Source organism: Protopterus annectens, chromosome 14.part0 (assembly GCF_019279795.1).
Source record: "Protopterus annectens isolate FY-2018-M chromosome 14.part0, PAN1.0, whole genome shotgun sequence".
In the NCBI taxonomy this organism is placed as follows: domain Eukaryota; kingdom Metazoa; phylum Chordata; order Ceratodontiformes; family Protopteridae; genus Protopterus; species Protopterus annectens.
The window spans coordinates 57,886,578-57,901,090 of NC_056748.1; the positions used below are offsets into that span (position 1 = coordinate 57,886,578).

The 14,513-nt window shown below is 40.2% G+C and overlaps 1 protein-coding gene across 1 annotated transcript in view; it reads left to right on the forward strand.

Moving 5' to 3' along the window:
* Positions 1 to 14,513, forward strand: part of LOC122788774 (lectin-like) — an 85,297-nt gene that overhangs the window by 33,620 nt on the left and 37,164 nt on the right. The window contains exon 4 of the mRNA XM_044055668.1: positions 12,264 to 12,404. Within this exon, the coding sequence (XP_043911603.1) occupies positions 12,264 to 12,404 (141 nt within the window). The remainder of the gene's footprint in view (positions 1 to 12,263; positions 12,405 to 14,513) is intronic.

The window sequence follows — 14,513 nt, forward strand, 5'->3', positions numbered from 1 at the left end:
TCAAAAATCCCACTCTGTCCTTATTTCTTCAACACTCCCTCTACCCTTGTTTTATCATCATCCCTTTCCACTTTGATTTGGTTTGTAGTTTTTTTGCTTGTATTATGTATATGAGTCTTAACTGTGTAGCTCTAAAATATCCTTTCAAATAAGGCAATCCTAAACCACCTTGTTCTATTTTAAAGGATCAACTTATCCCACTTGACCCTTGTCCTCTTCCCCTGCCAGATAAATTCCTTCAGCTCTTTATTAATTATTGTCTATAACTTCTCATTTGGTTGACAAATATATGCTTGACCTGTATATAAAGGGAATAAAAACATTTTCACTACTTGCTATCCGTATCCATAAACAACAGCTTACAGTTTCTCAGTTTTTATATTATCTTTTCTTTAGTCTCTTCTCACATATCCTCAGATGCGATAACAGAAGATGTGATGCCCCTGCACTGGCCCAGTAATCAAGGAGCCTCAATCTTCACCACTAGCACCAGTGAGGGATGTCCATATTGGGAGGATGACAAGTATACAGACAGTAAAGTACAATTTCCCTCAAGAGCACACAGAGATCACAGTTAGTCTAGGGCTGTTTTCTCCCTCTTTCTCCAGATCCCCAGTAAGACTCCCCACTGACACAGCTATAGGGTTAAGATCTCAGCCGAGTGGTCAAGCCAAAACCTCCAGCACCCTCTCTGTCCAACCAGTGCTTTGTGTCTCTGTCCAAGTAGCTGATACACACACACTTTGAGATTTTATTTATATATAAACATACAGACACTCCTGGGGAAGGCTGGCACAGGTTTACTAGCTATGCCCCCTTCTGCCCAGACTATAAGGTAGTTATCACTGCCACCAACCACCGTTACTTATCAGCTACTATAAGGCTGTTACAAAGGGTGACCAATTCTACTGAGTAATGTTACTATTATCCAAATGGTAAGCGTGACCAAGACTTTCAAGGCTATTGGAGTAGTCCATACAGTGTCACCAAATACATATGCAAGTACTCTAAGAGCTTAAATATCTCTAAACAAACCAGCCACAATTAAAAGGTTTAAATATGTTCAACAATAAATAAAAGAACAAGACTATACTCAATAACTCAATACAATGACTGCAGAGTTCAGAATCACAGGAAATATTTTAAAACAACACTGCAGGACAATCTCAAGTAAATACAGAAAACATCTAAATTAATCTTTACTATATTCCAATCTATATCTAAAAGATACTATTCCCTAAGTCTTACTTACAGAGCAAGGCAGAAGTGCTGAAGATGGATGTTTCCAGGTCAAAAGATAAATACAAAATGCCGAGTCTTTCTCTCTGAGATAATTCTTAAATTACTATCAAACTTTACTGCTGGGTCAGCTGGATGACATCACTCTTTGTCACCTACCTTCAGTTCCCAGGCTAACAGAAACTTAAAATTTAACATTTCTCTGTAAAATATACCTGTCTCTCAGATGTGCAGCTGCTAGGAAGTCACAGAACAATAAAAACACTTTACATTTGAAACATAGTAATTATTTCTGTTTTAAGACAATAGAAAGAAACTTCTACCTTATACATTCTGTCTCCTTCACTGAAACTGAGAGATAAACACACAACCGTAAAACACTTTGATTCCAATTTATTTTCTTAGAGTTTTGCAAGTTGCCTCTGTGTTACAGCATATACCATTACAACATACATTTGCACAGGTATATATTCCATATAAATTTCTGTTCTTTTCCAGTAGGGTACACTATGGTTACATTCTTGAAGCTCAGTACATAACATACAGTTCAACACACACTTCTGCACAAGTAGTTTAATATACACATACCATATAGTTCCCTTACATTTGTAAGGCAAGCATATGAATCATATTAATATTCACAAATGACATGATTATTTACAAAATTCCAGATAGCTGGGATGGCAGTGTCACAGAAGCCTTTGGCATTGCTTCTGTTTTTGAGGAGATGGGAGTCAGGCTTCTGTCAGTGAAACTGTATATTTGTGCTTCTGTAAGTGATTTTATGTAGTTTTGAGTTTTGTTACTGTTTGACAAAATTGTTGAGAATCATTCATGTCTTCAAGGGTTCTTGTTTAAAACAGCCTAGGTTATGCTATAACGGAACAAATGACAGCTAAATGAAATCTCTGGCTGCTACCTTGTTGGAGTTTTCTTTTTCCCCAGCATTCAACAGTCTTACTTCTTTTTTAGAAAAGCAGACCTGTATGAGGAAAGTAGAGGCTTTACTCTATGTCAAGCACTTTATTTGATGTGCGATGTGCAGTGAAAGCCATTTCATCTAGTTAAAGTAGAGAAAATGGCAGTGGCTGTTTTTTCTGCATAAACTTATTAAATGGACTGAATTCATATAAAAGACTGCATGTGAGATAGCTGTGTTTTAATATTGAATAGTGTGACAATAAGCGTACTGAAGATGGTGCCTTACAGGAATCATTGAGAGATACACTTTTGAGGGTGTGCTGCTACAACATTAATTTGCAGACTTTCTGTGACAATCACATTATGTTCTGATTCATCTTTATGTGGTTTGTCAAATAACAGTCATAATAAGTTGTTACAGAAGTATGGGGTAATTGATGTTATTGGAGTCCACAAAACTGGCCCCTTTGAGCTGACCTGAATCTGTCTCCCTTACATATTTCAAGAAATGACTAATATGTTAAAGTAGAGTTGTGTTGCTATAACCGCTCTATATCCATCTTTCTTATGAATCAGTATGGTGAATTTGCATAAGTATAGTTAGCACATTTTTAACTTTTGTTGTTTTTTGTGTGTGTGTGTGTGTGTGTGTGTGTGTGTGTGTGTGTGTGTGTGTGTGTGTGTGTGTGTGCGTGTGTTTGTGTATATATACATGTGAGATTGCAGAGAAGTGAGACAGGCAGTATTTATCTGATGCTGGGCCCATAATTTCAGAGGTAAGTACTAGACAATGTGCAGACCATTAAATGTCTTGCCAGTAACTCATATTCAAAACTTCCTTCCAGCCTCAAGGAGGGCAACACAAGGCAAACCAGGGAAGAATTTGAAGCTGCCAATCCAGTCATCTAGGTTTACCTTGAAGGTGGCAAAGGTGCTAGTTTGCTTGACATGATGTGGAAGCTTCTACATAGAAGATACATTGGGATATGAATCTTTCATGCCAATGAATTATATATATCTGCATGTGAAGGTTTAGTTTCCTTAATTGTGCATTTGAGGAACCATTTGTTCTGTGAATGGCTAGGAGTTCAAAGAGAGAGGAATCTTTTATGGCTTGAAAGACTACACACAAACCTCCATGGAGGAGTCTAAAGAAGACTGATCAGAGAGATAGGGCTAATAGTTTGCCTGATAACTACGATTGTTGAGGCCACTTACCTTTTTAGTTATAAACCTCTTAGGTCTCTTAAGTTGACATATATGTTTATTTTATTTATTTTATTTTACATTTGTTAACCGGGCTAGTCTAGCTGGATATATCTCCATTTTCAGTAGAGGCCTGGGGAGAAAAGCTCCAAGCATGAACGGTGTGAAAGTTAACAATGTATAGGCATAAGAAGGATTACAGAATAATTTAGTATTAGTCTTAAAAAGAGAATTCATGATACATTATTGAACTACAACAGTTAACAATTTATAAACATACATAGCTATCATAGTGAGTAGAACAGTCTAAAGGAGTAAATAAGAATACATTTCAAATTATAGCAAGTTTAATAGAGACTCTAGTAACTGATTATTCATCATACAGTAGAAGGTATGTGCAAGTCTCAGGTAGGGAGGAGAGGACAAGTGGTGTATACATCATTCAAAGAAGGAGAAGTAATATGAATTGGATAGTTAGGTAGAAAGGAGTAGGGAAAAGGGGTAATTAAAAAATAAAAGTTGAGAGACCAATGTCAGTCAGGGTTAGTGCATGGGCAAAGCCAATGAGTTTTTAGATGTTCTTTTAGGTGTTTTTTAAAAAGAGAACTAGAAGCAAGGGAAGATAATTCTGAGGGAAGCTGGTTCCAGATTTTTCCTGCAGTGATTGAAAAGAGAGAATCCCCAGCTTTGTTTTTAGCTTTTTTAGAGGAAACTAGAAGCTTATTAGCAGAACGTAGTGTGGAAAGATTTGTATAAGGTGTAATTAGATTAGTAAGGATAGGGGTGTTGTTAGGATGGTATAGGATCTTTTGTGTGATGAGTAATTGTTGACAGATTATGTGGTTTTTCAATTCTAGCCAACCTAGTTGTTTGAGGTTAATGCAGTGGTGAGTTTTAAAGGGGGAGCTTGTGATAAATCTAGCTATGCTATTATAACAGGTGGAGAGTTTCAAGAGATTAGTTTTGGATAGGTTAGTATAAATGATAGAGGCATAGAAAAGGGTAGAAATGAGGTGTGTTTGGGCAATAGTTTTCTTAGCAGAAGGGGTAAGGAAGGCTTTGATTCTATAGAGGGTACCAAGTCTTTTATTAACAGACTTTATAGTGGAGTTGATGTGTTCGTCAAAGCTGAGACGATTATCAATAGTTACACCTAGAAGGCGGGTTGTAGTATCTGGGGTAATCATAGTACCATTGTTGGAGGTTAAAGAGAGGAATGGAGTAGGTGATTTGTGAGCTGGGGTTTAAAGCAGTAACTTAGTTTTTTTTAGGATTTAGGAGGAGGCAGTGTTGCATAAACCAGTTTTCAACATTTTGAAAAACAGTTTGGGCAAGGGAGTGTAGAGTGGCTATGTTCTTGACAGTACAGATTAAGGTGGTGTCATCAGCATATTGAATACATGTGGCTTGTGGTATGTCATCGTGTAGATTGTTAATAAATAAAGAAAAGAGAAGGGGACCTAGGATAGAGCCCTGGGATACTCCGATATTGACTGGTAGTAGTTAAGATAAATTGTTTTGCCAAAGAACAGCTTGCTGTCTATTTTCCAGATATGACCTAAACCATTGTATAGCTTGAGGGTTGAGAGAATGGGCAATTAGTTTGTCTAGTAGTGATTTGTGGTTAACCATATCAAAGGCTTTAGACAGGTCAATAAATAGGGCAGAGGAGAAAGAGTTATTGTTACGATTTTTATTTATGGAATCTGTAAAGGATAAGAGGGCAGTCGATGTGCTGTGGAATGGCCTAAAGCCATGTTGGCAGTTTGCAAGTAGGTTATTTTGTAGTAGGTGAGTAAGTAATTGTTTGTGAACACATTTTTCCATTATCTTAGCTAGAGGGGAAAGTAAGGCGATAGGGTGATAGTTAGAAAGCTCAGTAGAAGGACCACCTTTGTGTAGTGGGATAATATGGGATATCTTCCATAGTGCAGGGATTTTGCCTTCTGTAATAGTCCTGTTGATAATGATGGAGATTGGGTATGCTATGGCTTTTGCGGCTATTTGTAGGAATTCGGATGGGAGACGGTCAGCGAAAGGGGTGCAAGGTTTAAGTTTTTGAAGTAGTTTACAGATGAGGGATGTAGATACTGGTTGTATCTGAAAGGTAGGTAGGGGACTATTACAGGTGTTAGTTTGGAAAGTGGTGGGAGGTGGTAAAGAATTAGCTAGTGTTAGAATGGCTTTGGTAAAGTAGTTATTAAAGGCATCGGGGATCAGGGTGGAGTTATTATGGTTGAAGCCAGTTGGGCCTACAAGCCAAAAGGGTTATCATATTCAGTAAAAGGTCTGATGAGATATGAGTAAAGGAGGAAGTGTAGCACATCTTTGCATCTACAACAGATACCTTTGGAAATTGGATGAGCCATATGGAAGGTTTTCTGAGCTAATTTGGAAACATAATGATTACAGAATCAGATAAGGGAAATATTAGTGCAAATTTCTAAGGGTATTGCTATGTGCTATTTCTTCATATAGATTAATAGCATGCAGAAATGGTTTTCCTGTGTAGCATGAAGTGACTTTGAGAGGTGTGACTGGAGGGTGCTGTGTTGGTAAAGCCAAAATCAGAAGTAGAGGTGATAATTTTAATAACTTTGTCATAGTTTTTTTTAATATAATGAGATTAAAATGTCTTGGGTCTGACCCACATCTTGGAGGATCATTGAGGAGTGGGTTAATTAGTTGGTTGAAGAAAACATTTGAGCAAACTCTTCCTTTCTGGAATAGAAGGTCAAACCTCTCCAGTACACCCTTGACTTGTACTGCAGTACTTGGGGGAACCACAGAACAGATCCTCAAACGTTTTACAGCATCCGACACATATTTGCATTTCAGCCCCCTCTAATGGGCACTTTATTAGAAAACCCTTGCATGTTGGCTTCCTGCTTACAGTATGACCTGAAGCAACCCATTCCAGACTCCTGTACTGGCATCTTTAGTCACCACACATACATCTGTTCTTGATTAGGATGGGAGATTTTCTCTCTTGCACATCAGTGTGCTATAGATGTTCTTCACTGTTGCAGTCATCACCTGTGGGTTATCCCTGCTTTAGTAGCCCTTGGCCAGCCCGAATACCAGAGTCAAAGTTTTCTGTGTCGGCTGCTGTCACTTGTCACTGATGTCAAGTCATCAGTGCTATAAAGCAAGGCAGCTGATGCCATTACATCAGTCTTTCTTGCCTTGGAGCTCATAAAAGAAGTTTGCAAGTGTGCCGGTCGGTCTCTACCAGAGCTCGAATTACTGCTGAAAACATTTAAAGCTTAGTACCCCATTGGGGACCCTTTTTTCTTGCACTAACCGATGTCTGAAAAAGTTAACAATTGTCTTGCCTGTGGAAAGCAAATCCCACACCGTGACTTCCATTCTTACTGTATCACTTGTTTAGGCCCAGACCACGACATCCCCCATTGCCAGTTCTGTGCCCTCTTTAATGCGAGAACCATTTGTCGTAGATCTCTTTTTGTAGACAGGTATTTTTGTCTTTCATCTTCGCATTCTGGTATGGTGTCCATCAGCCAACCTTCAGTAGACATTCTGAAAAAAAATGTATGGATAAAGATAGATACAGACCACACAAGGCTAAGCCTTCTGACAATGCTACCGCTAAGCAGGTAGTCATTTCTCTGGAATTCAGTGAGGTGCTTTCCTAGCCCCTGATGCCCAATTCTATTTTTATGCAGGCATCTACTGAGACCTTTTGGAGTCTAGTATGCCACAGAAATCTTCTTCATCTTCTGAGCCTTTGGTTGTCTCTGCCTCGGTTGGGTTCGGAGCTGGTACGCAAGCACCGGCTTCCAAGGAGACCTTTCGCACTACCGATTCCAGACAAAAACAACATCTTCTTTTCCCACTACCATTTCTCTCAATCCAGTGGATACTCTTATGCCTAGAAGCCAGGTCACTCCTAGAAAATCTACTTCTAGCCTCTATCCTACTCCTGCTCCACCACCCCAGGCCCAAATGCTTAAGATGGTGGAGAATCCCATCCCCCTTATCAGGGGTAGTCAGGTGACAACTTCCAAAAGGAAAATACACCCTTCCCCTGAAATTATGGCAGAGCAGGATTCTGAAGAATCTGGTTATTCAGTTTTTGAAGAGGAACAACAACCTCTTACTGTTTATGAGGATTCAGATGCAGAGGAATCCATTCCTTCTGCCTCCCCACCAGAAGATCCTTTCTTTGGGGAAACCCTTCATACTCTCAGGGAACATTTCCACTGGGATCTCAGGATTACCCTCAGTCTAAGAAAAGACTAAGACAATTTCTAGACCTGCCCCAGCACAGACCCCTAGCCATCCCCCATATCTTAGAAGTGGTAGATGATGTTTTCCATGAATCCATCTTAGCCCCTGATGCTCTCCCTCCTGCCCCCACTAAACCTGACAGGTATTATAGAGTATCGGATTCTCACAAGTACCTGTTCAGAAATCCTGCTGCAGACCAGGAGGTCATTACACAGAGATCTAAAGTGGCTAAGGCTAGTTCTGCAAAGAATCCTTTTTCTTCTGACAAGGATTCCAGAGCAGTGGACAGATGGGATAAAAAAGTATACACTTCTGCAACCTTAGCTATTAGAGCACTGTCAGTTCCATATGTTAAAATTTCAATGACACACTTTGGAACTATTAAAGCAAAGGATTTCTACCTTTCCCGACTGTGCCAGTTCTTAAGAGTTAGCAGATTTACTGCGCTCTACTTGTCAAGTGGCCAAACATGCTTTGCATTGTGGATATGATGCCCTAGAAGCCTCTAGAAGGGCAGCAGTGTCAGGATCTGTTATTTGGAGACATGCATGGCTGAAGGAACAACCTCTCCCTGATCATGTCAAGTCTAAATTAATTGATGCAACCTTGATAAGGACCACTTGTTCGGAGCAAAGCAGAAGAGGTGCTTAAAAAGATGGAAGACAAAGCTAAATCTATGCAAACAGTAAAATACTTTTTTCAGGTTCAACCTCCTAGGTTCAGCAGGATTTTTCCCTCATAACACTTGTCCTTTCCTACACCTAGTAGACAGAGGCAAGGTAAGCCCTGCAGGGACAGACCTCCCAGGCCCCTATCTCAGGGACAACAGAGGACCAAACAGTGGACCACTTCAGCCCCTAAGGCAGGGAGTTCTAAACCATCCTTCTATGGCAAAAACTATTAATGACTCCCTCTCCCCCCTCTGCCCCTTCCACTCACCAAAAGCTAGGAGGAAATATCTCCCTCTACAAAGAAAATTGGCTTTCTGTAACAAAGGACCAATGGGTCTTAAAGATCATTTTCCAAGGATACAAATTCTCTTTCAACAAAGTCCCTATTCCAATATGGTACCCAGACTTACCTTCAAATCAGTGTGCAGAGGCATTGAAACAAGTTCAAACACTCATATCTCAGGGGGCATTAGAGCCTGTGCCTGCAGATCAGTCAGGCAAAGGCTTTTATTCCAGACTATTCCTTGTTCCCAGAAAAGGGGGCACTTGGCACCCCATCATGGATCTATCCACTCTGAACACCTCCCTGGTGGTCCCCAAATTCAAAATGCTAACTTTGCAGCAGCTGCTGCCTATGCTGACAAAGAATGCCTGGCTAGTGACCCTAGACCTAAAAGATGCCTACCTCCACATCCACATAAGGGGATCCTGCAGGAAATACCTGCACTTCGGAGCAGGTCAGAGCACTTTCAGTTCTCTGTGCTACCCTGTAGCTTATCTACTGCTCCCAGGGTATTCACCAAATGCTTAGCCCCGGCCGTAGCATTTTGCAGACAGAGAAATATACAGATTTACCCTTACCTGGACAACTGCCTCATTCAGGCAGAGTGCAAATATAAGCTGCTCCAGAACCTCCTCTCAGTCAAAACCCTCCTAACTTCCTTGGGATTCATCATCGATGAGAATTTATCCAAGCAAACACCCTCCAGGAGGATAATTTTCTTGGGAGCTCTGCTGGACACAGCATCCCAAATGGCCTTCCTATCCCCAGAAAAACAGAGCTTCCTGCCTCTCTACTTTACCCAGCTGGCTTCCAAAAGTCACCTCATAGCGAGGAAGTTCCTGTAAGCCCTGGGGTACATGGCCTCTTGCATCCTTCTGATTCCTCTTGGCTAGGCTTCACATGAGAAAACTTCAGTGGTACCTAAATAACCTTTGGTGTCAGCACTCTCAGCCTCTAGAGACCTCTCTCCCCCTAATCCCCTGTATAAGGTCTGGGTTTCTCTGGTGAGTGGGGGCCTGTGCCAATAACAAGAGTCTCCCTTTTATCCTTCACCCTACTGGGCAGACCATCACCACCGACACCTCAGACATCGCTTGGGGTGATCACCTGGCAGGCAGGTGCACCCAGGGCCTTTGGGATGCCCAGCACCTTCCCTTACACATCAACCAGAAGGGAATGCTGGCAGTAAAAAATGCTCTGATATCCTTCAAATCCAATCTCAGGCCAGGGGTTCTCCTTATCAAAATAGACAACATCACTGTAATGTAATAAATCAACAAACAGGGAAGGATGCAATCTTAACCTTTGTTCAGGCTAGCCATGAATCTCTGGCTGACAGCCTCCTTCATGGGATTACATCTAATAGCCCAATACCTTCCAGGGGTCAACAACACCATGGCACATCACCTAAGCAGAAACTTACTGGACCCCCACAAATGGCAGCTCCACAGGAAAAAATCTTTCTGCAGCTCACTCAGGAGTGGGGAACTCTGGAGGTGGATCTCTTTGCTTTACACCTCAGCCACCAGTTAAAACAATTCTATACCAGGGAGTATCACCACCTAGTGTGGAAGGTGGATGCCTTGACATTTCCATGGAACTCCCTCTTTGTATATGCTTTCCCTCCCCTGCCTCTTATTCCCAAGGTACTGATTAAGATAAGGGAGGAGAGACCAAAGGTCATCCTCATTGCTCCAGACTAGCCCAGACAGCATTGGTACCCCTTACTATGCAGACTGATATCACGGCCTCCCAGGCAGTTTCCCCTGATCCCAGACCTCTTGACTCAGATGGACGGGGGGGGGGGTTGATGCTGCATACAGACTTGCAGACTTTCAAACTGTCAGCAAGGCTAATACTCTAAAAACAAACAAGGGTCTCCTGTTAAGCAAATCGGTCCTAGACATTATCACAGATGCCAGAAGGCCCAGCACCAGAACATCTTATGCAGGGAAATGGAAAAGATTCTGCTCCTAAAGCCAGTCCAGAGGTGGCAATTCCTCACAACCTTCCATTCCTCTTATCCTGGATTATCTAGCGGACTTGCTCAATACTGGCCTCTCCTTCTCTTCTCTTAAAATCCACGCCTCAGCCATTTCAGCTCATTTCAATACTGACCAGCCCCTGTTCTCACATCCATTGATTAAACAATTCCTCAGAGGTGCTTCTAATATCAGACCTCCCAGAAGGCCACACATACTAGCCTGGGACCTGAATTATATTTTGGAAAAAGTAAACATACCACCCTTTGAACCTACTGCTTCAGCAGAACTGAAATACCTCTCCTGGAAGACTGCTTTCTTGCTAGCTATCATCTCAGCTAGAGTGGTTTCTGAACTTCAGGCACTGATGGCCATTGAGCCCTTCATCATTTTCCATGCAGACAGGGTCTCCCTGAGGACTAACCCCTCCTTTATGCCCAAGGTGGTTTCTAATGTGACTCTCAACCAGGCCATACATCTGCCTACTTTTAACAAGAGGAAAAGAATTCTGCACTCTAGACATGCACAAAGAGCTCAGATACTATCTGGACCATACTAAGCCCTTCAGGAAAACAGATCAACTCCTTGTCAGCTTTGCCCCAAGGGCAAAGGGGAGATCCATTTCCAAGCAAACCATTTCCAAATGGATATCACACTGTGTCCATTTCTGCTATACATTCCATGGGAAGCCACCCCCTAAGTCTATTCATACTCATTCCACTAGGGCAACCTCCACTTCCACAGCATTCCTCAGAGGAGTCCCCACCAGGGACATCTTGGAAGCTGCCACCTGGACCTCTTTCCATACCTTTACAAAGCATTGCCACCTGGACCTCTTTCCATACCTTTACAAAGCATTACCACCTACCTCTTTTCTCTAAGGTCAGGGCAGGGTTTGCCTCTGCAGTTATGCAGGGCTTGCTTACCCATGCCTAGGTCTCTAACTAATCCATGCACCCCTCTCCTACAGTTAATGACTGTAACAGTGAAACATGAAGAACATAGTACAGTTGTGTACACTTACCATAAATGTAGATGTTCAAGTGTATTGTTGCAGTCCTGGTCCCCCCTCTTGCCCCTTATATCCTCTTTCCTTAGGGATACATGCATTCTTATGGTGGCTATTAGTCACCAGTACCACTTTACCCTACTTCCTTGGGCTTCTGACTGGTTAGGGCAAGAAAAACTGATGTAATGGAGTTGGCTGCTTTGTTTTATAGCAGTGACGACCTGATATCAGTCACAAGCGACCGCGGCCGACGTAGAAAGTTTTTACTCTGGTATTCGGGCCAGCTGAGTGCTACCACAGCAGGGATAACCCACAGGTGATGACTGCAACAGTGAATACACTCGAACATCTACATTTATGGTAAGTGTACACGACTTTACTTTATGAAATGTACTTCTTTCCCTTCAGGAGTTCCAGAAACACATTTCCCAAGACCCTTAACCATGATACAGACAATATAACAGTAGTTTGACTGCAATGAAGCCTGAAATCTGTTGCAGGTTGTCAAACATTAATCTAGAAATATCTGTACCATACAATTACCCAATAGTTGCTTAATGCTGCAGTCATTAATGTTAATATTTCACAGTATCAATATTAGAAAATTGTTTTACTTTGAATAGCTGGGTTTCATATAATGACAAAATGTGTGTGCATTTTTCTGTATGAAAGCCTAATGATACTGTCTTTCTTGCCTGCAGGTTTATTGTCAGAATCTCATCCCTGGTGCTCATCTTGCCTCATTTCACAACATTGCAGCAGAAAAGTTTGCACAAGACCTTGTCTATAAAACTGTAAGAGCTTATCCATTCACATGGATTGGTGGAAACGATCAGTTTAAGGTAACAATATTTAATAGTCAAATCACATTACAGTATAGCAAGGAAGATCTGGGGCCTCTAATTGGTTCATAATAAAAGTTCTTGCATTTGATTATGTTCTGTCAAAATACAAGTTATTTATATTGAATGCATTTGAATGTGCATCTGTTATTATAAGTAGCCAGTGCTGTTCTTACAAGCACTGTGCACCTGATCTCATTAAGCAGCACTGAATCTTATGCCTGCAAAATATGGGATACATTTGGAAGGATTTTACTTTGGTTAATTTCAGGTATTCCCATGTCTAAAACAAGCAGTCTACTGTGTTTATAACTGAAAAGTTGATTTCTTTGTATGCATGTGTGCACGCAGTAAAATAAATTTCAGAAACAGCATGAATGAGCTGAGAACTGATAACCTCATCTTGCAGATAATTTCATAAACAAAATAAATGAACTGAGAACCTCATCTTGCAGATAATTTCATAAACAATATGAATGAACTGAGAACTGAGAACCCTATCTTGCAGATTATTTCGGAGGGAAGGACACTGCAGCTAATCACATTTCAGCGGGTTTATTAAATCTGAGCTCCTGTAAGATGGATGTACACAAGTATTGATGTCTCTCACATTAGTAAATTAGATAAGACAGCATTACTGCTGCTCCAAATATGAAACACAGCCGAATGTAGTAGTCACATGGCTATGGTAGGTAAGGAGATAAAAAATAACGACTGGAAAAGTATGTAGCACGAAAGCCTTCAGTCAATAAAGTATAGCAAATTAAGCACTATACTGGATACTATATATACATATCTATATCTATATCTATATATATCTATATATATATATATATATATATATATATATATAGAGAGAGAGAGAGAGAGAGATATTTGACATTTGTTTACCAGGATAGTCCATCTGGGTTACATAACCCATTGTCAGCGGAGGCCCGGGGAGAAAATCTCCACATTTATAACTTGGTTACACATATTATACAATAGGTTACTTATGTAAGAATACAGTGAGGGATAAATTATAGGCAGGCACTTAGGGTTACTTTTGTAGTGCTAAAGCATAAAGCATGTAGGCAGGCACATATAGTTGTTTATGTAGAACTAAAATTGCAATAGCAGAATATTTACACTTTACATTCATACACAAATTGAAATAAGTTTCTTAGGGTAAACAGTATTTGCTAAGAGTGTGTTTGAGTATCATGACACAGATTGGAGTAGGTCAGTCAGAATATCAATATAAATAGTTATTCTTTTCAAAAAATAAGTGAAAATAAGTATCTATTCTGCAACAGTTTCTTTAAAATAACAACAAAGCTGTAAACATCTTGACAAAGCACAGCTTCCTAGAAAAACAAGCAATTACTACTTTAGTGTGTCTGTCTTTAATAAATAAGGAGTTCTTCAGAACTCAATAACCATTCATACAATCGACTTTATTTAGACAGCCAACATATCTTCAAATGTATATAACTAATCAAAATTAACTTTCATTGAACTTCAAAAGGCACATAATACTAGTGGTTGCATTCCGGCCAGGAGGGACAGTAGCATCTAATCTAATTTGGCAGTCAATTACTTTTTCTTTAATAAGGAATTAAAATTTTCTCATGATAATAATAAAGAAATTGAACTGTATGCAATTCTAGTCTACTCATATAATACATTTACAATAGCCTTATTTTTGTAGCATTTATCTGCTCTGTAATCCTTACTGAAAACTTCCTGATAGATTATCCTATGCTGAATAAATTACAAGTTATATATACATGGCTAGTCCTCTTTCCTTGCCTACCACATCCAAGGGAAAGTGCTGTAAGGACCGTAACTTCCAGACCTAAAGTTAACCTTAATACCATGCTTTACAAGGATACATTTCAAGTCATTTACTGGTTTTGATGAAAGCTACATTGCTATATATTTTTCTATTATGTAGTTTCCATTTATTTTAATGAACATGGGATCATTTGCTAATAGTATAGTTGAATTAGGATTGCCTTCTATCATACAGCAGTTATTTGACACAGCTCTCATTTTTTCCTGCATGCAAACTATATCCAATACAAGAAGAGAAATCAAAGTCATTATTTTTGCAACAACCTCTTGAGA